The sequence below is a fragment of the Penicillium canescens genome (assembly GCF_028828765.1).
Source record: "Penicillium canescens strain IBT 15451 chromosome Unknown utg000001l_segment0_segment0, whole genome shotgun sequence".
NCBI lineage: Eukaryota > Fungi > Ascomycota > Eurotiomycetes > Eurotiales > Aspergillaceae > Penicillium > Penicillium canescens.
This window is the reverse complement of record NW_026703963.1, coordinates 835,750-861,254: the sequence shown is the minus strand read 5'-3', so window position 1 is coordinate 861,254 and position 25,505 is coordinate 835,750. Positions and strand designations below refer to the sequence as shown.

General features: G+C 48.2%; 8 protein-coding genes across 8 annotated transcripts; 4 read left to right on the top strand and 4 right to left on the bottom strand.

The window, feature by feature from the left end:
* Nucleotides 1–1,461: 1,461 nt before the first annotated feature.
* N7446_000330 (putative NTP binding protein) lies at nucleotides 1,462–4,578 on the bottom strand (the record flags this gene model as incomplete). The annotated part of the gene is made up of 1 exon (XM_058509097.1): nucleotides 1,462–4,578. One exon carries the CDS (start codon nucleotides 4,576–4,578, stop codon nucleotides 1,462–1,464), a length of 3,117 nt encoding a protein of 1,038 aa, XP_058378076.1.
* An 810-nt stretch (nucleotides 4,579–5,388) lies between these two features.
* Nucleotides 5,389–6,837, bottom strand: N7446_000329 (Nur1/Mug154 family protein; the record flags this gene model as incomplete). The annotated part of the gene is made up of 2 exons (XM_058509096.1): nucleotides 5,389–6,507; nucleotides 6,580–6,837. The coding sequence occupies 2 exons, from the start codon at nucleotides 6,835–6,837 to the stop codon at nucleotides 5,389–5,391; spliced, it is 1,377 nt and encodes a 458-aa protein (XP_058378075.1).
* Nucleotides 6,838–7,859: 1,022 nt separating this feature from the next.
* N7446_000328 (uncharacterized protein) lies at nucleotides 7,860–8,786 on the top strand (the record flags this gene model as incomplete). Its single annotated transcript, XM_058509095.1, has 1 exon — nucleotides 7,860–8,786. The coding sequence occupies one exon, from the start codon at nucleotides 7,860–7,862 to the stop codon at nucleotides 8,784–8,786; it is 927 nt and encodes a 308-aa protein (XP_058378074.1).
* A 1,097-nt stretch (nucleotides 8,787–9,883) lies between these two features.
* N7446_000327 (H(+)-transporting V1 sector ATPase subunit F) lies at nucleotides 9,884–10,575 on the top strand (the record flags this gene model as incomplete). The annotated part of the gene is made up of 5 exons (XM_058509094.1): nucleotides 9,884–9,910; nucleotides 9,974–10,008; nucleotides 10,084–10,117; nucleotides 10,206–10,343; nucleotides 10,435–10,575. 5 exons carry the CDS (start codon nucleotides 9,884–9,886, stop codon nucleotides 10,573–10,575), a joined length of 375 nt encoding a protein of 124 aa, XP_058378073.1.
* A 783-nt stretch (nucleotides 10,576–11,358) lies between these two features.
* Nucleotides 11,359–12,001, bottom strand: N7446_000326 (ML domain-containing protein; the record flags this gene model as incomplete). The annotated part of the gene is made up of 3 exons (XM_058509093.1): nucleotides 11,359–11,448; nucleotides 11,504–11,720; nucleotides 11,790–12,001. The coding sequence occupies 3 exons, from the start codon at nucleotides 11,999–12,001 to the stop codon at nucleotides 11,359–11,361; spliced, it is 519 nt and encodes a 172-aa protein (XP_058378072.1).
* A 1,811-nt stretch (nucleotides 12,002–13,812) lies between these two features.
* Nucleotides 13,813–15,761, bottom strand: N7446_000325 (sulfite oxidase; the record flags this gene model as incomplete). Its single annotated transcript, XM_058509092.1, has 3 exons — nucleotides 15,666–15,761; nucleotides 15,361–15,615; nucleotides 13,813–15,289 (listed from the first exon to the last, which is right to left on the bottom strand). Exons 2-3 carry the CDS (start codon nucleotides 15,579–15,581, stop codon nucleotides 13,813–13,815), a joined length of 1,698 nt encoding a protein of 565 aa, XP_058378071.1. The 5' UTR covers nucleotides 15,582–15,615; nucleotides 15,666–15,761.
* A 727-nt stretch (nucleotides 15,762–16,488) lies between these two features.
* N7446_000324 (uncharacterized protein) lies at nucleotides 16,489–17,830 on the top strand (the record flags this gene model as incomplete). Its single annotated transcript, XM_058509091.1, has 2 exons — nucleotides 16,489–16,620; nucleotides 16,682–17,830. The coding sequence occupies 2 exons, from the start codon at nucleotides 16,489–16,491 to the stop codon at nucleotides 17,828–17,830; spliced, it is 1,281 nt and encodes a 426-aa protein (XP_058378070.1).
* A 5,875-nt stretch (nucleotides 17,831–23,705) lies between these two features.
* Nucleotides 23,706–25,501, top strand: N7446_000323 (DUF3176 domain-containing protein; the record flags this gene model as incomplete). The annotated part of the gene is made up of 2 exons (XM_058509090.1): nucleotides 23,706–24,154; nucleotides 24,217–25,501. 2 exons carry the CDS (start codon nucleotides 23,706–23,708, stop codon nucleotides 25,499–25,501), a joined length of 1,734 nt encoding a protein of 577 aa, XP_058378069.1.
* Nucleotides 25,502–25,505: the final 4 nt, after the last annotated feature.

Genomic DNA, 25,505 nt, shown 5'->3' with positions numbered 1-25,505 from the left:
TCGGAACTGGTGGTCTTCCATAAAAAAGCCGACTCTTTCAACGGGTCATCTACAATTCTCACCCCAAAATCTCTCAACATTTACCTAATTCAACATCATCTCAACGATTACACAACCCGATACAAACATTCACTCCAACACATCTCGGGCCTCCCCTGCAATGTCTTATGGCGTCACGACTGAAGACCTCTCAACGATTTCTTCCACAGCGTTTTCATTTCAACATAATGTACCGATACCCCGTCTCTTTTAACAATGGCGCTTCGTCGATCGGTTTCTCTATTTCTTTTCAGGTCAACTTCCCTCCGGGCCCGGTGCTCTTCTGGACTTTCTTGTTTTTCTGTTTGGTCTACCAGTCCAGAAGAACGGAGGGAATAAAAGAATGGTGGAAACCCAAAAATTCAACATAATTTTTTTGCCCTTAGGGCTCCCTTCCTTTCTCCTGCTGTTTGTTTTTCTACTCCTGATTCTGATACATAGAGCTCGCAGTGGCTATAATGACGATGGTCGACTCTTGTCTTCTTTAGCGTCGGCTCTGCAATTTTATTCCGGTCCTCTTTTCTTCCTCCATTTCTGTTAACGATTTGAGCCTTTTTTTTTTGAACCGAAACTCATGTCGCAACTTGTCTTTGTTTATTGAAATGAGCAGATATCTCGCTAACTTGAGATTGAAGGAGACTATCCAATCCAACATAGTTGTCCCCTCATTCCGCCATTGAACCTCCCCAATTCTTTTTTATTCTTTTTATTTGAAAATAAACTCATTTTGTTTTCGCATCGTATGTTTCGTGTTTCGCATTTTTTTTCCCATCCAAGTTCTAAGGTTGTCGCAGGGGCTAGCATACAGGAACCATTCAACACCAGCATGGCGCAGTTGGGTAATATTCTTGGAGCATCATACACAAGATCGAACTCTGGCTTATGGAATTGCAAGAGAACAGTTGATTTTGTTTCATCTCCTTCTTCAACATGGGAGGTGGACGCTGGACTGGCAATTGGGAGCGACGGCTGTCTTTGCGCTGGTTGTTTGAGTCTGGGTCCACGACCATTCGGTTGTATGGGACTGCTATTCGGCTCTTCATTCTTGATTTTAGGTTAAGTTTGGAATATAATTCACAAGTCTACTTCTCGTTTACGCTGGTTGTAGCTACATGGTCACATAGTCTGGCCATATGGTAGTCGGCCTGATGCCTTAACACGGTGGAGATCCACCCCAGAATACGGGAGATAGCGTAGAGGTAGATTTTTTTTTTTCAGTAAGAAAAAGAAATATCGATGTATTGAAGAATATGCTAGTGATACAATAGACATAACCGAAGGAGTGGAAGTCCTTTCGCCCTGAACAAACACCAAACACAAATTATAGACTCGCTTTCCGACGCCAGACTTCCCAAAAGGGGGCAGTATTACACAATACACTGGACAAGTATGAAAAAGCAGGAAAGAGAGAACACGCTAGTGTTACATTATCAGGGCACGACCAACACACTGGAAGGCCCACGCAAACGGTCTTGCAAACCAGACAATCCAAGTACTCACGAGAACCACGTAGCTAGCAGCACGGCCGACGAGCATAGCCGCGAATCCCAGAATGAAGAGATAGACAACAGCCTGAAGCAACTCGAGCATAAATCTGCTGATAGCCTGATCATTGCGAGCTTTGGGCCAAGAACCTGTAGCCTGGTAGCGAGACAAAGCTGCATAGATGCATTTGAAGACGCGGTAGCAATGGGAGGTCATGTTGAGAATATTGGCGAGGACAAATTTGGAGCAAGGGCTGTCGGTACCCATTCGGAAAGACCGACTCACTTGGGTGACAGCAACGACGATAATGTCAAATACCAACGAGAGAGCCAGGGGGTTTGTTCCTTGGCTTGAGGGCTCATCCTCATCTCGAGTGTGCATCTCACCCAGATCGGCATAGACGTCTGTGATGTTGGATTGTAGAGACTCCTTTGGACTCGCAACCTGAAGCCCATCCAATTCGGCGATCTCCACGACACTGTTTGAGGTGCGGATTCGAGGTTGAGGCTTCACTCGTTCGTCCCTTTTAGGTGTATCGGCCTTTTTCGCGGCCAGGAGCGAAGACTTCTTTTCTGATATTGTTGGCTTGGCGGACTGGGATGGTTTATCCTGCTTAGACGGCTTCGCCAACGCCGATATCTTCTTGATTGAAGGAGCGGGCTTGTCTGTCTTTTCTGTCTTTTCAGACGGCGGTTCCTCGGACAGATTCACTTTTTCTGCTGCGGGCTTGCTCGGTGTAGTAGCTGCTAATTTCGTGGGTGGTGATTTTTTCTCAGGCGGAGCCTGCGCCGCCAACTTTTGTGGCGGCGGGGTCACTTTTCCCGAAGTAGCAGGAGTCTCTTTGGCGGACTGAAAAGACCTCGCTGAGCGAGATGATTCTGAATTGTCCCTGGACGGAAGTGTTGGTTCAGGAGTCACTGGTTGCTTCCGATTCGAACGCTGCAAAGAACCCGAGCCGTTTCGTAGGGACTCGGCACGATTTCGCAGAGACTCGGTGCTACTACGAAGTATCGAAGCTAGGCTATCTGTAGGTGATCGTACTATTCCGGTAGACCTTGCCAGCCCTCCGGTACGGATGAAGCCACGGATAGAATTGGACGCTGTGCCGGTAGCTCGTTCTTGGACGCGGTCTGTATCTTCTTTGTCTTTCGCTGAAGTAATGCTGCTCGCTGGTAGAGTTTGGGAAGTCGTCAAAGTAGGTGCTGTCCATTCGTGTTGAGGAATCGGCACACCGGGCCGCAGACCTGATGGCGTAGAGATCATCTGGGCCTTTGCACGGACGGCTTTGATAGCTTCCGCCGTGCCTGTGTGACTTGTGCCACCAGGACGTCGCAAACCTTGTGGCTTTGGCACAGATGGTTTCTTGTCGGGCATTGGAATCATGGTGCGTGTGATAGTGGGCATGATAATGAACACATCGTCTTCCCCCCGACCGTCCTCGAGCCTTGCGGGCTGTTCGGTTGAGTTTTTGGGAGGGAGGGTGTTCTCTTTTCCCGAGTGCTGTGATCCGGTCCTGTGGATAGAGTGCTGGGGGCAATTGAGGCTCTGACACGTTGTTGACGACTTCGAGCATTGGACATGTCTCGAATTCTGAGAAGTTTGTGGCCGCTCTTCTTTGAGGACTCCTGTCTCCTCCACTTTTTTCATCATATGCTGGGCAGTCACTCCCTTCGCATCCTTCTGTTTGTTCTTCGAAGGTAGTGCGAGTGGACGTGGATGTAGGCTGGCGTCGTCCGGCGAAGTGAACATGAGGATTTCGTCTGGATTCTTTTCTCCCGAGATTTCCCTGCATCCTAAAAAAGAGCCATCGGCATTTTGAGGGTGTCGCTTTTCCTTGGTCTTCGTTGGCGACTCTTCCCAAATTGTGCTAATACGATTCCCTCCAATCTCATCCGGGCTGTAATAATGAGTTGCCGTTTGCCGTTGCGACGCTGACATGGGCTGTGGTTGCGGCTGCCTCTGTTGCTCGTTCTGCGGCGCTTGCTGATGCTCATTTCGCTGCGTTTCTGGCTTTGGTCGATCATCATATGCCCCGTCATATCCTCCTTTGTATGGCTTGAATTCTCTGGGGCTCTTGGCGCGGGGGCTGATCTTGCTTTCTGGGGAGGCATTACGACTAGGTAATGCATCTGGATCCACCATCTGTCCTCCATCTTGATGTACCCTTTCGATGCTCTTCTGATACTCAGAAATCTGCTGAGAAGTCATCATTGGCGGGTTGGGTTCTTTTGCAGTCGGCATATTCACAACGAATCGGTCTTCCCAGTCAGTAATCGAACTATCTTCAGCTGACACTGGAGAAATAGATGGATAAGATCGTGGACTGGAGTCGGTGGTCGTGTCCGTTCGCTCAGACTTATGCGGTGTGTTCTCGGTAGCCTCCATATTAATGCACTGGTCGCCCTGCTTCCGCCATTTGTTGTTGCTGTCCGATGGGCGGCGAACATCGTTCCGATGACCCTGTGCAGGGCTACTTTTAGCTGTGCTGGGACTGGGGATCCCTGTTCGTGCAGTGGCCCCGCAAGGGCTGTTCTGATCCTGTCGACTGGCAGCGGGAGGTCGAGTACGGTAATAGGATATGCGTGGGTTTGGAGAATCGTCGATGCCATTGTCCCTGTTCCTAGCGCTTCTTCCCAATAAAGGAGAGTCCTTCTCAAACTTCTCTTTTATCTTGCCCCAGTATAGATCACGGTCCTTGCCCGATGATCGAGGCTGGTCCCCAGGTGGCCCAGGTTGACTTGGTGTAGTCGGTTTTGGTATGCCAGTAGGACTGGGGGTCTCTCTCAGTTCATTTTTGCGGTTTTCGGCAACGGTCCTGGGGACAGGAAGCCTGGTACTCCTCGGCACCTGAGACATGCTTCCTGATGCGCTTCGCGAATCGCCATATTCCGGCGTCCTTGTTTGACGGGTGTACCGAGGGGGAGGAGTCGCAGAAAGCTCTGTGGCGGAGCCTCTGTATTCTGCTCGATACGCTCTGTAGGGACTTTCGCGTGTCGGTCGTGGGGACAGGTTCACAAGGTGTCCATCTGGCAATTCTACTCGGGCTTCGGTCATATTGAGTGAAGAACAAATGTACTTTGGAGACCCGACTCTTTGGTCCAACTGTAATGTTTTCTCTATCCCATGCCGTGAGAAAGGAGCGCTGGAGCCTTGACTGGTGGTCGTGCTGTGTTCAGAATCAATGTCGAGGTCGAGGTTGGTCGAGCGTCGGTTGGCGGCTTAGGGCGAGGATATGGTAGATTCGAAGAAGACAGAGGGCGGGGTCATTGGAACCGACTGGCTGCTGAGCGATCTTCAGAGGTATTCGAGTTCTCAACGAGTAAGAATAATGGGCTCTGGTTGGCCGGAATGCCAGGGTCGTCGATGAAGAATGCCAGCCCCCGGGCCGGAATGCCCTATAAAATGTCCTGCCGCCTCCTGGAATGGCAGTTCCCTGTTGAGCTCACTAATTGCATCATTTGGAAGTTACGAGGTCTGGATGTTGAGAAAGTGCGACCCGGATATCAGTGATCATTAGCCCTAAGTCCACTCTCCGCCGCAGTGAGGCATTATGGTCTACGCAATGACCAATACTCCAAAGTATAAATCAATATTGATGTATTCAAGAGAAGATGTGTCCTGGTTCCCACGGGTAGCCGTTGATCGCCGGTTTGCATTCCCGGGCGTGGCGGACGTGAAAAAGTTCCTGGGGTACACATCAGACGTAAAGCTGCATTAAGTAAAACGTCAATTGAAGATATGTATGAGGAATGCTTCCTTTCATCGATGCGCATGACAGGCAGTAAGTCGCGCATATAACACATGGAAATTGTCCGAAAAAGGGCGTGGCAGGGTGCGCAAACAGGAAATGGTCATTCATTCGTTCTAAAACCGTCCGGTTTCTCGGCGTGTGTAGGGACTATCTGATCTATAAAAGCCGCCTGAGCCTGAGCCGAGTGTGCTCGCGGGCCCCGGCACGACACTTCTTTTCAAGGGGCTGGAAGTCCGCTGCATTGGGGTTGTGCCTCGTTCCTTGTAGATGAAGTCTCCGTTCTGTTGTACACGCCGGTCAAAGGAGGTTGTCGCGGACTTGCGCAATGGGGAGTTTGCATGAGTAAAGACCCCGAGACTGCCACCATCACCCGTAGAAGTTGTTGCTGTTGATCGGAATTGTGGCTGTCGCATCGTTGTGCGGTTGTTGTTTCGCACCAGCGGCGAACCGTCCCGGGATACATTCGGGGTCTGAATTGACTGGCCTTGGAATATAGACGAGACTCCTGGTGTGGATGCAGTTGGCTGGCGCACGGGAGTGTGCCCTTCTGGGTCAACGTGCTTCAAATAATTCGGGTTGGGGCTAGTCTTGAAGCCACGATTGATAAGTACGGCAGGGCTATAGGTGTCCACCCTGTTGATATCGTCCTCTGACTTTGGATGTCGACCATGCGGATCGGAGAATTGAGTGCCCACGTCTCGCATCAAAGGATGTGTTCGAGGCTGTACGTATTTGGTATCGTATTCCTTGAACACTTCTTTATGAACAACCTTCTGGTCCTTGGCCTGCTGTGTGTAGGCAGAAGAAATGAACGACATCTGAACTGACAGCAGTGCAGTCAGGACCATTGCGGTAACAATCGTCACACTGGGACGGGGATCGGAGAGCTGTGTTGGCAGGAAGAGCCAGTAAACCACGACATGCCCAGGGCTGAACAAAGAGAAAAGCCGGAGACAAAGTGGCGAAGGGTCCCAAATTGCAAGCTCCCAAACATCACGTTGGGCATCAGGGTGCGCTCTCGAGTTGGCCGATTCGGTTGACAAGGCCTTGGCAATGTAGCGCAGGGGAGAGGGCATCATGGGGCTCGAATCAACGCGCACGCGCTGGGCTGAGGGTGTTGCCGGAGTGGTATCGATAGAATTCTCGAACAGGCGATAGTGCCGCTTCTTGTAGAACGTATAGAAGGCATTCGCCACGGAGGCAAGGGCCAGGAAATGGACGATGAATGAGGCCTATTTGAAGCAACAATTAACTTTCTGTTCAAAATGAAAAATGAACAAGCAGTAGAAAGCGGATTCACTCACTAGCCACCCTCGCACGGATGTACTGTCATCGTCGCCAAAGACATCGTCGAAGGCCTTGCTGCCACTGGACCGACTGTTCGCCCGCGCAATCAGGAAAACCAGGTTCAACGCAATACCAATAGGCAGCGCCCAGTTCTTCTCCAGCTGCTCCCAGTCGCCACCTTCGAACTCTTCAGAGAGCCAAAGTAAAAAGTCGTATGGATTCAGGTAGGAGATGATGCGCTCAGAGAGCGGGCGACGGCGTACGAGGCGCGGCATGATGTCGGAGGACGAGAGTCGTATAAGAGAGAAACTGCTCCTCCGCAGCTTCGCCCTATGTCAAGAAATACCACGAGTGCATCAACGGCAAGGAGCAGTTGAAGTTCATTGTTTTGCGGAAGTAAACAAAATTGCATTAGCTTATGTAATGACAGCTCCCGATAACGTATTTCACATACGAGCTGGACACCCAAGCGAGCTGGACACCCCAAAACACCATAGTAAATGCGATATATTCTACACCGATATCTCAACAATCACGTTTTAATTTTATTTCATTATTTGCCGATAGCTGCTGATAAGGCTTTTCAACACTCTATATTAAATTTGAAGCAATTTAAAATCTAGATAGTTACCGTATCGAAAATTACATTGCTAGCGACCAGAAATATATATATCTCAACTACCAAGTTATAGAAATTCTTTAAACTCTTCTTTGGTACTAGATACCACTTAAAAAGCATTATCCTCTGTTGAAATTACACGATAAATGACGCTACGGAAGCATGTATGTCAAGGCCAACGAGGTGGTTTAGGTCTGATCTCTCCTCCATGAGAGAGAGATCCTATTTAATGAGAAGCATTTCTCCTGAACTATACTCTACATGGTAGGTCAATGCTGATCATGAGCTTCATGCTTAGCGAAGCAGGCATTTCATGCCTGGAGAAGCCATGAATCTCAACATCCTCTGAGGGAAAGTCCTTTATAACCTGCCGTTGTTGTGATACTATGTTGTAATTTATCGCATTTACTATGGTGTTTTGGGGTGTCCAGCTCGCTTGGGTGTCCAGCTCGTATGTGAAATACGTTAACCATAACCACGGCGATCAACGGACACACCTTAGCACAGTCATAATGAGGTGATTTACTGAGCCACTTCTAATGTGAACATCCGGAAAAGGACTTACAGTACTCTACACCACACTATCTTTAAGCTTGTATTTGACAAGTTCGCACTGTGTAGGTTCTCTCTGGCCTGTCTTTCTTCTTCTGTAGTTGATCCCCTCCGTTCTTCGCAAAGATGGCCCAGCCTTATGACAGCGCCACCCGACATGGCCCTCAGGATATTGAAGGACTACCTTCTTCGGTCAATGTATATCACTACAACAGTATGGACGACTTTTGTCGGGTCATCTCACTTGAGCGTAGTCGTCTCTATAGCTCTTTCCGCGCTGCACAGGGGAATTACGAAGGACGCCAGGACAATCTGCCACAGACGGAAGGCACCCAGAGCGATCACATTATCTTCATCATTCAACCTTCGACTTTTGCACATGACTTCCTTGATCCATTAGCAGATCTTCCCTTTCGTGGTAGGATATCCTTCAATCCAAAAACGAACCTCCTTGTCGTGAAGATGCTCCTCCCAGCGCACGAGCAAGCCGCAGGGGCTTTTGATGATACGCTCAAATCGATCCTCCAGGAAAGGGGCCTACAAAACACGATTTTCTCATGGAGATCGTCGACATTGACTGCTGAAGATGGCACAAGGAAGGAACCAGACGATGGATGGGGTCCACGAAGAACTCCCCGCGGAGCTCCTAAGAGACCCTCGGTGGTTCTAGAAATCGGATCGTCAGAGACTCCTGGAAAACTTCGCGGCGGTTGCCACTACTGGGTAGATCCAGCAAGAGGGCAGGCCAACATGGCTTTCGGAGTAAAGATCCATGTAAACATTCCTAAAATCACTATCGAGCAGTGGGAGTGGAACTCGGAGGTCTCCCGACCCATCAGAAAACAATACCTCACGATCACGAAATCGAGATCCGATGGGAAAGTCCGCTTTGATCCCGAGCAGCCTGCACCACAGCTCCTCATCCCCTTCCACCTTCTATTCCGACGATCAGCGGAGAATAACAGAGAACGTGACATAGTGTTTAGGACACAAGACCTCGTCGAGTTCGGAACTTTGGTGTGGGACATGCAATTCGAGAATGAGTCAGAATAAAGGGCTTTTTTTCTGTATCACGAGCAGCTTTTCTTTCTTCTGTTGTCTCTTCTTGCTTCTATTGCCTCTTTTAACCTTGTATCCTTCTTCATCAGTATCAAGAAGATTTTAATCAGACTCCTGCTTTACAGGGGTGAATATATCTAGGTCATTATAGAATTGCAGATCTATAGATTATTGTAGTATACTACCAAGCTTAGGGTGATAATATCTTACTTCAGTACAGTAGCAGGGAAAATTAGGAGAATAGCCAAGTAGATGAGTAAGGTCACAGGGAGTTGCGGAGCTCAGTGATACGAATATATCACAACATTGCGTCATTGGAGGACTCGGAATACAGATGCGTGGAAAGAAATAGCACAAGATTGAAGCTATGAAGTTGAAGCTGCGATAGAGGTGGGGAGTGGGTTTATTCGTCAAATTGAAGTGATACCTTATAACATCAAAAGTTTTCATATTTTCAGCAGGCATCCGATATGCATGAGTCCCGTTCGAGGTATATGTCAAGATAGTGATAGAAATCTCTTCTTCGTAGGTCCATTGAAGTCGTGAAATGCTCCCGCTGTCAATGGTTTAGCCAGCTAGCGCGGACGCTTAAGGATGCCGGCAATGCGCAGGTTAAACTAAGAAACAAGCTTTGCCCTTAGGGGTGAGGACATGATGACATGATGCCTTGACTCAAGGGAAAAATAGCTCACCGGTGATCGTGAACATTCGAGCCCTGTAGATACTATGCTTATAGTTCGCAGCTGTAAGGAAGCAAGATGAGCTCTTAGTTCATTCTAGAGCCTCGTATTCAGTATCCGATCTTTCCTGGGAAATAGAATCCCGACAGCAACGACGGTGAAGGCAGATATGTATCCGAACTAGAGACAGGGTTCGGTCCGAAACAGCACGGTGCTAGAGCTGACCGGGACCCGGTATTAGTCATCATTTTCGCAGGTCCCCGCTCAACTTTTAGCTGGTCCCGCTCAGCTGGAACCCGAACGACAGCTGGACAAGATCTCCTGTTTGCTGTTTCCACCTCAAATAACGAGTCCGGTCTGAGAGTAATTCCCCTCGAATATCCTCCGATCGTTCGATTCTCCGGCTTCATCATGGCGGCATCAGCCGCAACATACAAGGTACTGACCTTCGCTCGATGGAACAGCCCCTCCGATAACGTCGCTAACTGGTCTCTACTCTAGGACCGGCAATTCCTCGCCGTTATTGGCGATGAGGAGTAAATGACCCCTGCTACGATATTTCTACTTTGGAGAGACCAGATCCGGCTAACCTTGCCTCACCCATTGTGCAGCTCTGTCACCGGTCTTTTGCTTGCAGGCATTGGGGTATGACCCTCCTCCGCACCAACCCATCTACCCACGGCTTTGCGATAGCGGAGAGCAGCTCGGTATTAACGACTTCTTCCATGCACAGCACGTCACCGAACCCCCAGGCTCCCAACGAAACTTCTTAGTCGTCGACTCCAAGACCGAGACCTCGGAGATTGAACGGGCCTTCCAGAACTTCACTCAAGAGCGGAAAGATATCGCCGTCCTACTGATCAACCAACACGTGAGTAAACTCCCTATATGTACTGTACAAGACAAGTGCAGCGCGCCGGCTTGGTCACCGACACATCGTCTAACATCTATCTTGAAAACAGGTCGCAGAGCGCATCCGCCACAGCGTCGACGCATTCACCGAACCCTTTCCAGCTGTCCTCGAAATCCCCAGCAAAGATCACCCCTACGACCCCGAGAAGGACAGCGTTCTCAAGCGTGTGCGCCGTCTGTTTGGAGAGTAAACTTATTTACGTCCGTTATCGTCTTGGTCATTTAGCTGCGAAAAGAGTTTCTTTCTTGCGACATTCTATCTTGGGGATATGCAAAACATTTTTGATCCCATTGCCTCTGATTTCTTGCTGGTGGAGCCGGCTGCGTCTGGTTGGAGATGGGTGTGGAGAAAACATGGAGATATTAGATAGGGAAGATACCCAGCATAACTGAAATGAGAATGCACATACACCCTTCTTATACATCCTAGTATGTTTACTGGTCTTACTTTTAATTCATGCCTGTGTAACCCTTGTCAAAAAAAGAATGGTGGGCTTGACAAGTTTGGTGCAGATGTATATCAGTCACATGGCCCAGTTGATTTTATATTTTTCAAGAAAAATACCCTCGAAGCGATACTACGGCTAGACAAAGCCCCAATGAAGTTATAGCGTCAAAGCAAACAATCTACGTCGGCCTTTTGTGTTCGATAATGGGAAGACGGATTTATATTATGGTCTTAGGTACGTGTAGCTACCGAGTTTACAAAACGACTTGGTATATGTTCGAATGACAATCACAAAAATATCAGCGTAGACGCAAGGAGCGTAGCAATGGAAGAGGAATCCAGATAGTGCAGCGTAACAAAGGTAAAACTGAAATGCGAAACTCAAGAAGGTCGTAAGAAAGGGCGTAGATCAAAGCGTTGTGGGTGTTTGAACACTCAAAACAACGCAGAGCTCATGATATTGAGAGTTAAACAAGCCGATGCCACCCGGAGCGTGGATGCAAAGCGATGTCGAAGTTCGATAAGATCATAAGTGGAATTGAATGTCGTCGGCTTTGAGGCAGGTGACCTGCTTCAAGTCCTTGTTGTAGACATCAGCCAGAACCGAGTATTTGCCCTGAAAAGAAAACGTCAGCCATCGATTCTTCGCAGAGTCATTATGAAGCACGTACGGGAGGAATCTGCTTGGGCAGTTCCACCTCCTTTGTCAGAACCATCTTGCCCTTCTCCAGAGGACACGACATATCCACGTTCTTGAGTTCATCGCAGAGGTCGACAGTCTGCTTGATCAAGGTAATAAGACCCCACTTCACTTCGAGGTTCACTGTGGCGCCCTTCTCAACTCGGTCGAGCAAGGTACCTGTGGCGGAGATGATCAACTTCTCACCTCTACCAAGGGTAAAATATCAGTCAGTAAGATCCGCCATAAAACGAGGGTATTTGTGGGATTCAACGTACGCAAGAGGGGGGTTGGGCGTGAGATCCACCGACTCAATTTCAAGGCGGTAACTGGTCGGGTCGGCACAGTAGTTCAGTGGGTTATCGCCCTCGACGGGAAACTTGGAGTCATCGGTCTTCAGTGAGACTTGCGAGGGATCGAAGAGTGAGAACGCGGCCGCACTGGCAAGAGGAGCCGTGAGGGCCAAGAGGCCGGCCGATAAGAACTTCATGGCGACTGTGACCCGTTCAGGGGAAAGCGGGTGCAGTGGGTAGGTAAATGGGATATGTGCGATAGTAAAATATCACACAGAGCGTGGTTCCAGGTCAAAGGCGAAACTTGGAGTAAAGGAAGTTGGGGTGAGGAGAAGAGATGTCACTTGATGACGCCTCCACACGTGACAGGGGCAGATCTATTCCTGTTTCAGTCGGACTTTGGTTCAACGCCTCGTACCTGCATGGCGGCTGGCCATCATCCTTAATTCTCATGCTATCTCTTGTTTTTCGTATTGAAATCTACAACCTTGCAGGTGAACCTGAAGCATTGTACTCCTTCCATTCGAGTGGGGAGCCTGTTTGACCCACTACTTCAGTCTCTTATCGGTGATCGCCAGCGAATCAAAAAATCCAACTGAGCCCTCATCTTATCGCACATTTGAACCATCTCTAGCATACTTTGTTTCCAGTCGCCAGCGTCACCTGAGGGAACTTAAGCTATAACGGTTTGTCGAGTAAAGGGTATTGGAAAGGGGATCTAATTCCAGGTCAATCGGTTCCGGGAGGTGATTGCGTACATCATGAACATCTGCCTTTGAGAAGTTCCCTGGCCTGTTAGTCGACTTGATTCAGGCCCATGCACATAATCTGACCGGGATATTAGAAGACTGAGGCATGGGTAGGTTTTGGTTTGGATTGGGGAGATAGTCGTGGGTGTCGACTGGAGAAGTTGAGGAGAGTAGACTGGTAGTGTCGGTGGCTAGCATCCTGCTTTGAGACTAGCGGGGGGCTGTTCGGTAGGGAAGTTGCTATTGATGCGAGCATTCCACGGTCTAGTATTAGTGTTGAGGGTTACGGTGGTTGGGTGATGGGGCGTGTCGGGGTGCTCGAAGACACCTTTAAGTCCTGGCGGATAACCTGCCATATACTGTCGATTTTGTGTAGTTACTGCACTTCCCGATAGAGGCTCGTTGGGAAGTGTAGAGAGCTGGTAGAGATGGTGGAGTAGGAGTCCAACTAGTACTGCAGAGCAATATACCTCCCGAAAGGTTTCCTATGATAGTAGCACATTTGTTGTGCGGGGCTGGAAAACCAAAAGAAACTCCAATTCACACCGTAGAAGATAAGACTTCAATATGGGACAATATATATAGTCCCGGAATAGGATCTTTATCATTTGAAGCGAGGGGTCTTTGTGTGTAGGCACTACGTATAACTTTAGGGTAGTTTTACGGAGCGTAAAATGACCCCTTATTGGTCCAAATATACCTACGTGCCCTTAGTAAATATGTATATATCACTAGAAGACTCTAAATATTGTTCCCATAACAATTGGTGACTGTAAATAGACTAATAGAGAAGCGATTGTATAGCTCGATATTTTATCTTTAAGGGGAGATAAAGCTGCGCAACGCAGGTTTCCTGTTTATCTGCTCGGCAGATTCATGTAAAGGCTTCCGCGATGACAGTCTTTCTACTAGAACATTAGTGTCTTTTGCTCTTGATCATTTGTTTGTCTATAAATGCGGTCAGAAAGAGAATGAGCTGAACGCGTGCTAAGGGTCCCTGCATACCCGTTGGACGCTCGGTTCATGTCTTGACCGCTCTTAACCAATCTCTCAGAGTAGATCACGAATCTTCAATTCCCTAGGGATTGGCAGGCTTTATAGACAACAAGTCGTATGGTCATATGATCGCCACAGCCTTTAGCCCAACAATTTCCGTCTCTAGCTGGCTAAAAATATGTGGGCCCGGTGGGCGTCTATCTTGTCAAAGTTTGGACCAACCGACTCTCATCGCCTTGATTTGGACGGGGCGTTCAGAAGAATTACTCATCGACATCGCGTGGCTCATGCTTCTTCCAATACTCCTCGTATTCCTCCTGTGTCTGACCCGAGACAATCTCATAGCGAGAAAGAGGAGCCAAGGGGATACCCAGCTGCTCATACTTATCCAAGCGTTTCCTCGTATTTTCCCGACTCTTGTTGATGCTATAAACCTTGATTCGATGAGCCGAAGACGTGACATGCAGGCCCCAGTTCCACGCCGCGCGGACATTGAGTGGCTGCGTGTTGAGGGAGTTATCCCAGCATCGACAGACAATCTCAATCCATCCTTCAACGTCACAAGGCAGATCAAATTCCCAGGTACGCCAGGTCCATTTTCCCTTCTTGGATAGATTCTCCGGTGGCACGTCGTACCAGGTGAAACCGCCATCTGCTGATAATTCGACTCTCTCGGGCCATCGACCACCGCCGGAGTAAGCCCAGCCCTTGCATCGAATCTTTCCTATGTGCACGACCGCTTGATTTGTCCATGGGGTCATGATAGCCGAGCTGACTGGCATTTCTTGGATTTGGATGCCGTCTGTGGGACGTTGGTTGTACTTGCCAACCTGTTGATTGAAGTAGAGGTATTCCCTGCTCTGAACTGGGGCGCGGGATGGATTCTCAATGGCCTTGATGCGGTAAAGCCATTTGACGCTTCGGGCTCCAATGTATCCTAATACCACCACTCGTAACGGATACCCATGGATTTTGGGCAGAGGTTCACCGTTCATCTCCCATGCCAGGATGACCTCGTTGGCCTTCACCTTGGACCAAGGGACGCTGACAACATAGTTTCCCACCTCGAGATCCTTGATGTAGGTCTCAGCACCGTAAAGCTCGAGATGTTTAGCTGGCTTGACGAGACCCCCGCAGTCCTTAATCAGCTTCTTCAAGCTGATACCGACGTAACGAGCTGTCCCAATGGCACCCTCAGCCCACGGTGCTTGGGGAACCTCGTCTCCCTGACCACCGTACAGGGAAATTTGCTCAATACGACGAGTTCCCGAGCACTGGATAGTGACCGTCTTCTCCATGCGTGGGAACCTAGTCTCATCCATGATATCATGGAATTTATAAGACTTTGGGTGATTCACCAGCCCATCTAGCGACAGTTCCCACTTTTCTTTATCGATGATTGGAATGCCGCCGTGGTTCCGGACGAAGTGAAGAGGATTTGGTGTTATCGCCTTCGAGGTGACCAGCCGCTTGGGAGGCTCCCCATTGTAAGGGAATTGGAGGAGATGCAGCATATCTGCATGTTTCTCACGGAGAACGCATCTCCAGGAATCGTCTGCAACAGTGGTGAGTTCACCTCCGAGGGCAGTATGCCAGTCCTTGAAATCATTGCCCGGAAGCACGGGGTTGGTCCCTGGAATTGGACCGAAATTGAAGTCGGGGCTTGGGTTAAATGTCTGCGAAGTGAGGATCTTGTGCGCCTTGGCTTTTTTCTCGGGATAGTTTTCCCACTCGATGTATCTATATTGCAACAATAGTCATTAGCTTGTTGGTCAGTAGTACCATGTCATAGATGCATGGGGCAGCAATACCCTTTCCAACCATTACGTTCGCGGGTGAACAGCTTGGCGCGATCACCCACTGATGCGATCGCCTCTTCATCCTTCATCAATTTCGTCTCCGGCGGAGGGTAAAGGTGGACGGTGTCACTTCCAGATTGGTCAAGGATAGGTAGCTTGTGGCCGGCCATGCCTTGTTCAATCTTCCACTCATCAGGACGATTGGTAGTATCCAATTCAGCTGGCAGCTCCATTGTGCACAGATATCAAAGGAAACTTCAGAATAAACTGTATAGTATATTTAGTGTAATTGCGTTGTTATGACGGATATGTTATACCCATGTGAGGTCAGGTAGCTTTTTTTATATTTCAATCATGCTAGGGTTTCGGGGGCTGGGAAATTCCGGCAGGCGCCCATAGCGACACCTAAGAATTCGCTCCCGATACATAATTTAGACTGCATACAGTAGAAGTCATACGGTGGCCCGGAAATGACGGCTAGGCACTGTAATGACCTCACGACTTGAACGAACTCGTCTACCGTATATACCAAACCAAGGATGCACTTCCAAAAAGAAGTCACATTAAAGCTCGAGATTATAAGCAGAAATTGGCGTTAACGTAGTGAATCTGGTTTATTTGGTTGGCGCGAGGTGGATAACGACGTAGTCCCAGCTCCTATCCACACTCTCGTGAACTCAATTTCTTGGGTTCATTTTATTCATTATCGATATGGAAACCGCTTGATCTCTCAGGATAAGATAAAGAACCATTGGCATAACCCGTGGAGTCCCCCTGTCGAAGAGGAATTCGCAGCCGAGTACTTAGATCAAGCTGCAGCTTTGTACACCGGGACAGATCGCTTGGGTCAACCGCGATTGGTCAATGCCTTGGGAGCGACACCTTCCTAGCTACGATTGGTGGCTAATTATACTTGATTTTTCTCGAAAGGAGTAAACGTTGCCCATCATTGGACATTGACTAATGTGTTTTCCAGTGCAGGAATGTAGCATAGCGTTGATGTCCGATTGGGGTAAGGAATGCATGATGCGTTGGATTTGCGCCCAGACCTCGCTGGGTCGAGGCATTCGAGGGCTGAAATTATTTCCGCTTCTATCACTGAACCGTCTTCCTCGAGCAAAAGCAATATATCTTTAAATCATGGCCCAGCAACAACTCATGAGACGGACAGCATCCCTACTCCAGCTATCTCAGAACTTTCGCACCCAACGCGCTTCCAGGAATCCTGGGGTAGGGAGACGGTGTTTAGGGACACCAAGTGAGATACCCCTTGTGCGTCCCTATCATGTAGGACCCATGGCATTCACAAAATCTGACCAGGTGCTCTCCATAGACACCTCGGCGTCAGCGATCTTTTAACGAACGGACCGTCAAGCCTTTCTCTGACTTCCTCACGGACAATTTTCATCGTCAACATGATTACCTACGGATCAGCGTCACGGAGCGGTGTAATCTACGTTGTTTGTACTGCATGCCCGAGGAAGGGATAGACCTGTCTCCACAGGCTCGGCTGTTAACCTCGCCGGAGATTGTTTACTTATCATCACTCTTCGTCTCTCAGGGCGTGACAAAGATCCGTCTAACGGGCGGGGAACCAACCGTACGGAAGGACATTGTCCCCTTGATGCAAGATATTAGTAAGCTACGGCAATTCGGGCTACGCGAGCTATGTCTGACCACAAACGGGGTCTCACTATACCGAAAGCTGGACCGGATGGTTGAAGCGGGCCTAACGGGCGTGAATCTAAGCCTAGACACTCTGGATCCATTCCAGTTTCAGATCATGACCCGACGGAGTGGTTTCGAGGCCGTGATGAAGAGCATAGATCGCATTCTAGAAATGAACCAGGTCGGCGCCGGCATCAAACTAAAGATCAACTGTGTTGTGATGCGCGGCTTGAACGATCGCGAGATCATCCCATTTGTCGAGATGTGTCGTGAGAAGCCTATCGAGGTGCGCTTTATCGAGTACATGCCCTTCGATGGGAACAAGTGGAACCAGGGCAAGATGATCTCATACCAGGAGATGCTAGCGGTGATTCGAAAGAAATATCCGACGCTGGAGAAGCTCGCCGGTCATAAAAATGATACCAGCAAAACATATCAAGTACCTGGATCTAAGGGCCATGTCGGATTTATTACCAGCATGACGCACAATTTCTGCGGCACCTGCAATCGACTCCGAATTACGAGTGACGGCAATTTGAAAGTGTGTCTTTTTGGCAATTCGGAGGTTTCGCTGCGGGATATCATCCGCAACGAGAATCACGGGCAGCCTATCGACGAGGAAGCCTTACCGGCTCTTCTGGAGACTATGCAGACCGCTGCCCGTCTCGGTGACAATGGAGGTCTGGCTAATGGACGAGAGCGCGAGATCCTGGATACCATCGGCATGGCTGTGAAGCGTAAGAAGGCGAAACACGCCGGCATGGACGAGCTGAAGAACATGAAGAACCGTCCCATGATTCTCATTGGTGGGTAGGCATGCTTTTTCTTGAAACATACCAATACACGTTTGGGATTTTTGGTGTTATGTACTATAAAATCCTGTTTCGGGCGTAGTCTTCTGGGATATTCATGCTGATAGCCCCAAAAAATATGAACCAGTCCAATCAGGGCCATTACCGGCTCTCGGGCCGACCCGCCCTATATTTGATGATCTGCTCTTACTTCTTCTCCTCTTTTGTATGGTACTGTATGTACTAGTTATCACTTGCGAGGGTGTATCTTTGGCCCAGAGAACCTCAACAAGTGATCTTAGCCGCCAACGACCATCCTGACCAGTTAGCGGTTGTTTGTAGGCGAACAACATCCTCAACGGCTCCTGATGGCGTAAGCCTCAACTAATAACCACTCAGCCTTAGCCTGCCATTACAGTGAGTCTAAGAAAATAACCTCCAGTTCTTCCGTTAGTCATAATCATTATGGCGCTCAACAAAGCATGGCGCTTGACCCGTGGGTCGATGCATCGCAATATGCACTAACACCTGGCAACTTCCGTTGTTCACCCACCTCTCCGTCCGATATAAGCTGCGCCAACGTGGATCACATCTCCTCTGTCGATTATGCCTTTCCACAATAAACTGCTTCGCAAAAAAATAATATTCTGTTACTCTCGTTCAGTGATTGGTAGAAGGTCGAACGTATACCGACGGTCCACCGACTTGTATCCACAATTTGATCGAGTGGAAGATCACTCTCAGTAACAGCACGGTCCAGTTCATCGACAATGGGGCAGAAAATTCACGCAGAAGCTTATCCCCACTTCATTGCTCAACATTTATTTACTGATCCGGCCTAGATTTTCCTTTCCACTTCCCTGATGGCAGCCCAATACTGCCCGTTCTATGAGTAGCAGTTACCTCACCTTCATCGCCATATTCAGATATTTTGCTTCTGTTCCGCCTTCTTCGAGCTGGATGTGAGACACCGCGATGCATTGTCCGTTGCTGGTCAAATGCGTCGCTGGATGAATCGAGACGATCAGGGAGGGTCGTCTAACGGACGTGCGAGAAACCAGTTTAGGTGGTCCAAAAGGCGGCATCTGCATATATGCGCCTCCCTGATCTTGACCAGCGTTTTGATTGTGCATTTCTGGCTCAGCGCCTCGGCCATCATGGTTGTCAGATTCTCCGTCACTTGAAAACAGCGAAGAGGGCAACGATCTCGAAGGGATTCGCTACTCACACCATTAGTATGCGCCTCGGAAGTTTATCTGGACTGTTTTACTCACTGAAGGGGCTGACTGAGTTCTTCTTTTCCGCAAAATCTGCCTCCTGGGTGATGAGACATCCTCATCCTGCTGCAGGTTGATGACAGATGTCTGGCTCCCAGAGTTGCTAGGGGGAGGGTGAGGGGGTAGTAATGGGCGAAGGCTCGTTTGATATCAGTGAGGTTGGTGGCGACCGCGATTCAGACGTGGACTGGCTCTCAGCGGGCTGCTGATTTTTCAGTCGAGGAATCTCCTTTTCCAAAATCTGCATTATTTTTTGGGCAAATTCTTTGGCCTCGAGATGTTGATTCGGCGATATTTGTTGCTGCATCAAGAGATTCTTTTGAACCCGTTGAGCTTGCTGAAGCTTGTTGAGTTCTATATCCAGCATTTTTTTGAAAGATTCACTGCCGGCAAATAATCAGTATAGAAGTCCACGTCATCTATCAATTTGGGGAATATTTGATATTTACCATTGTGCCAAGACTACATCCGATCCATTCATTCGGTGGGTTTGGGAAAGCAACTGAATGTGCAACAGGGTTCCGATTGTTCTCATAGACCTCTCTAGTACCTCCATATCTTGGAAAAGAGAGGGGACAGTTTTCTTGCTCTCTCTAGACCATTCAAACTGTGCGATCCATCTTTCGACCGTACTGACAGGTTTATTATCTATGAGAGAGCGAAACTGGCCGGTAATATACTTCAGCCTTCCAATGGTTCGTTTTGATTCCTCATCAATACTCCCCATGAGCTGTTGATGTCGGTTGAACATGGGCGCTAGCTCTTGAACTGTCCTCGCAACTTTCAAGGTGTCCCTGAAAAAGTCGTACGTCTGGGCCACTGATATCGTTCTTTTGATCACACTGGATAGATCGTTTTTCGCATTGCTGATTTGTTCATAGAGCCTTTTTAACCTTTTCACAAGCTTGAAGAGGTCTTTAGCAATAGGATATGCAAAACCCGCCACTGCGAGAACGTCCGCCATTTTTGCCAGCTCGTGCTTGCGCGGTCTTTAGAACGGTCAGAGAGGCATAGAAGTCACTGGAATTATGAATAAAGTGAAAAAGTTCAATTTCGCCCACATGTGCCAGTCAACCAGGCTATAAGATAGACAAATGGTAGAGTCAAAGAGAAAGCTACTAGTTTCGAACATTAAAACATTTGGGCTGAACCGCCGCTGCTAAGCCCCAACCCTCTGTAGGGCATTGCCTCATTCCACATTGTTCGTCCATCCCAGTTCCCCCCGATTGTCTAGTGAGGCTGATTGACAGCTCTAGGGGTCAATCTGTGAACCAAAGCAAAAAATCCACCACTCTTGAGAATACACGACTGCTTACCTGGAAAGGTTGAAAAAGCAAAGAATACCCCGCTTTGTCTCTATTGCCGCATCTGGCCAAAAAGGATTAGAACTTGCATCAACAGCCAATCTCTACATGCCACGATAGACATATTGAAGGGGCGATCAAGAGCACGCCGGAAGCTAGTGTGCTGGAGGTAAGCTGTGGTTTCTTGGCAACTGATCCACCTAATGCGGCTCAACACAGCATGGGAGACACCTTTAGGCAAGCTTGCACCAGTCCCTGGTAAAGAGGGTGACCTTCGCGAGGTGTGGACATGGGAATCCATGCTGAACCTGGATGTAACTTGGCCATGTGACAGCCAAGTGTGACAGCCAAGTACGAGGCGGATATGCGCGAGTCTAAGACGTCCTGCATCGATGACTCAGTTCATTCGGTGGTTCGCAATCGCCGCTGCCGTCGCCCCCACTGAACAAGCTCAAGTGAAGGTTCATTTCCTTGCTCTTCTTTGCCCTATCCTGTCTCTAAGATCATACCAGCGAAAAGCATAATATCGAGATCTGGCCTGTATCTATTTGGCCTTCTCCATACAAGTTTTCAAAGCTGAGTGGATGGCGTTACCTTGGAGCTAAGGGAGCTTGTAGCAACTCAGTGATGTGACTAGCATCCGCCTCACGATGCGCCCATGACTTGCAAACTGAGCCATCTGCGCATAAGCAGCGTATGTCATCTCCGCACTTACATACACAAAATAGCATGCTTGTAGAGCGATATTTTATTAAAAAGCTAAACCAAAACAGGGGGACTTAGAGGGTATTTCATAACATATACAAGTTCAATAATCTAACAAGCCAACTTACTACCCTCTAGGGAGTGTCTCTATTAGACCTTGACATTCCCCACGGGACTCCCACCATGGGACTCCTATAGGACTAAATTTTGGTCCCATAGGAGTGGGCCTAGCGGGAGTAGACCCCGTGGGAATTCCTATAGGACCGTAAACAATGCAAACATTTGCTAACATAGGACCGATATTGATTATGTAGTTTAGAGTGGTTTTTTTAGTATTTCACTTACGATAGCTATTTCTAAAGAAATAAGGAATATAAGATTTAAACTAGGTAGAAGTAATATTTACATTATTTTGATATAACTAATACGAAATAAAGTTATTATCCTCTCGCCTTAGCCGCTTTTAACCTCGATTTCTTATTACTATACGTAGCTATATATTATTTCCTTCCTATGTCGACGGTAATAGGATCTTATTATTATTATTAATATCTAATAGAGATATAGTACTCTTCCGTCTCTTTCTAAGGGCGTGTTAACTTAGGATCTAAACACGTAGTTAGGTCTCGCTACTTAGCTCTTCCTTATTATTACTAATCGTATTGGGAGTTTCTAGTAGAAGCTCTACCTCCCTATTCTCCTTAAGAGCCTATCGCTCTTTCTAAGTGTGATAGAGTCTTAGTTAATCTCGAATTTCAGGATACAAAAGAACTAGATATTCGTACGAAGATTCCAGGTGAACAAAACAATCAATCTATATTGTATCTTAGCCCCCACAAAAAGTGAGAGATTTTCTACATTGTACGATGTCGGCATGTACGAGGAGGCTAAATTGCGAGGATCCAGGGTCACATGGGGCCAATTCATCATAAACTCGTAGCAGATATTTCTATAGTTCAACGACTAAGGATTTTTCTTCGCCAGTTCCTGAACCTCTCGTAGGACCTGAGCATCCGACTTCCACATGAGTGACAGCCATACAGGATATCTGAAAATCCATCCAAATAGATATGGCTGAACTATGACATGGAGATGCAAATGATGCACAGAGATAATATCTGGGTAAAATATGTCTCCCAGTAGCGGGCGTCGCCCCCTGTGGTAACCCGAGTGTATATCTGAGGAGGGCAAATCGGGACATCGAGACTCGAGCAGGCGATGCTTCACCCCATCCATGGCCTGTACTACGTTTTGGGACATCCATAAGTTATAGCTCTTTAAAATACGGATTTCGTCTTTGTCTTACAGAGTGAGAGATGGTCACCGTTTAAACCCTCAATATCACGAGCAACATGTTTCTTTGGTATAATAAGCCAATGAAACTGGCCCGAAGACCGAATATTGTCAACTGCAATTAAATTCTCATCCTATATATCATCGTGAGTCAGAGGTGTCGAGGTCATTTAGAGCATAATATGGAACAACTCACTTCGTAGACGATACTGGCGAAGTTCGTCCGATCGCAGAACTTGCAAACATGCTGAACTTGTTCTGTCCACTCAAGACTTATCAAGTAGCTGACAAATTTCTTGATTGGTTCCATCTGAGCGATTGATGAGCCGGGTCCAATATCATCCTCGCCGGAAATTTTATACGACGGTCAGACCATCTGTGGCTGAGGGCGGGGCGCAGGAGCCCGAGAGCGCTAACTGTGGCGGTGTCCGAGGCAGCAGACCAACAGGAATGTTTAAAGGCCTTTTGGTTAGCACCAAGATTTAGAGAACACGAAGCTCTGAGGTGACTGGGTTCTACAGGAGGCGCAGGAATTGCTGATGTGGAGAGGTTGTCCGCAACAGTGGCCTGGAGAATAAGGCCACGAAGCCATCTACTTTTCGTAGGTAATGGTTAGAAGTAAGCTAAAGCTTTAGACTCGAGATATAGACCTTGGAAACAACGTGGAATTCTTTGGGCTTCCTCAAAGACTCAGACGCCACAATGCCACCTGGTTAGCGCGTCTGTAACTCGAATGCCATGCGGCATTGATTGTCGAGTTTGGAAATGATACAGCTGTCCGAGATATCACTTAATGGTTCATTTCCGGTTCCTCCGAGTCCTACTATTCTGCATGGCTTAGCTGAAGTAGATGATCTACACGGGCGCAACTGGAAAATGAGCATTGAGATACTGTACAATAGATATTCGGATCCGGCATGATATTTTAAGAATTGGACAAATAGGAAAAAAGTGGACAACTTAATCTCCAGAGGTAAATAAAGTGAATAACTGAATCCACATCTTTCCAGAATTGACGGAGGAGTGTCTCAAAACTATTTTCCAAGGTCCACTTTTCCCCTGTTCAACAATTAAGCCGTTAGGGCAAGCCGACGATCCAGTGGAGAACAAGGCCGACACTAAGCTTCGCAAGGAATAGATTATCGCCAACAATTCAAGAGTAAACCAAGGTTCAGCTCCGTGAATGGCCCTAGTTTCATTTGTTCGCTCGGTTGGGAAATAGCCTCGTCCATCAAGTTACTGGTCCCAATTTTCTCCTGAATGTTCTCAATGTTCCTCAAAAGTCGAATGAATCCCTAGAATGTCTGTTGACAGCCGAGATGTCGCAGTTTAAGAATGAGTATCCGCTCACTTATGTGCGACTAGACGACCCGCCAGCGACTCAGACGGGTAAGACACGACCATTGTCTACGGCAGAGCAAAAGGCGGTTCTCCAGTCTCAGTCATTTTTCTGGGGTTCTAGCTGGACCCTGGAAATTCTGAGTTGTCTCACGTCGGTCGTGTTTCTGGTTGCGATTATTGTGGTGCTGTACGAGTACGATGGAAAGCCTATGCCTGAGTGGCCGTATGGCATCACGCTTAACGCGTTGGTCTCGGTGCTATCCACTGTGATGAAAGCTTCTATGGTTTTCATTGTTTGTGAGGGTCTGTCGCAGCTCAAATGGTCGTGGTTCAGCAATGGAAATAAGCTCAGTGACTTGGCGCTACTAGATGCTGCTAGTCGCGGACCGGCGGGGGCCTTTATTGCGCTGTTGAGATTTGTTCCTCGGTGAGCTATCTATTTAGGTAATTGTACAACTGTTCGTTTGGACTAACACTGATCAACTACAGCCACCTCGTGACATTCGGATGTTTAGTTCTTGTGCTGGCAGCAGCCACCGATCCCTTTGTTCAGCAGGTTATGGGAATCCAAGAGCGGTCGATTCATGCTTCTGGAAAATCATCCATCCAAGTCTGCAATTCCAGTCTATACACCGATTATGGCGAGGGTGCTGGACCGGGAATGAACAAAGTCCCACTTTCAACTATGGGCGCCATCTACTCCGGTCTCTTCCAAGAACAGAGCCCAAACAGTAAAAATGTCATGATGGAGTGCGCAACCGGAAACTGCACATTCTCTCCATATCAGTCTCTCGGTTTCTGCAGCCGCTGTTCAAACATTACGGACTCTCTAAAACTGAGCAAAGAATCCTTCGGTTCTTATTCCTCATACAACTACAAATTACCCAATGGGTTCTCCTTCGACACGGCCATCAACACGAACACCATGATTAACACTACAACCTACAAACCTCTCATTAAGTTGGACACAACGGATCTCGCACTAATCCTCAATTTCACGGTCATCAGCGCATCCGGCTACGGTACACCCCCCGACGTCACCGCAACAGAATGCGCCCTCTACTATTGTGTCGACACATATCACGCAGCAGTAAACGGCGGAGTATTCACAGAAACTGTCACCTCAAACGACGGCAAGTCAAACTTCAGCTCCGAGTACACCTTCGGTAAAAATGTCGCAATCACCCCAGACACCTGCTACGTGAATGGAACGAGACGCGAGAACAAAGACACTCCGGAGTGCACCTACGAAGTAAACTACTTCAGTACGCTTGCCATGTCAAACTCAGTCTCCCCACTCCTAAAAGGCAAAGGTTCTCGTCCCATTAGCAATCGACCGAGCTGGTCATCCGATACAATCGAAGCCCTCTACGGCACGTATGGCAATTACACCGAAATCAACTCCGTCTTCGAATCACTCGCCTCGTCATTGACGACACATGCTCGATCTAAGGTCTGCAATTCCATCAAGAACGGTACTGCGTGGACCACTCAATCGTATGTCCATGTGCGCTGGCCGTGGATGATCCTTCCTATCGTGCTGGTTGTGTTGAGTTTCGTGTTCTTGGTGATTACTGTGTTCCACACGAGAAGGCAATATATTTGGAAGTCTTCGCCTTTGGCTTTGCTTTTCTCTGATTTGAGGATTGATGGGGATGCTCCGCTTAGACCGGATCCTACGCTCAAGGGCATGGAGATGACTTCCAGGAACATGGATGTTTATTTGGAGAGTTCGGCTGAGGGTCCCAGGCTTAAGGCTGTTCGTACTTCTTGATGTT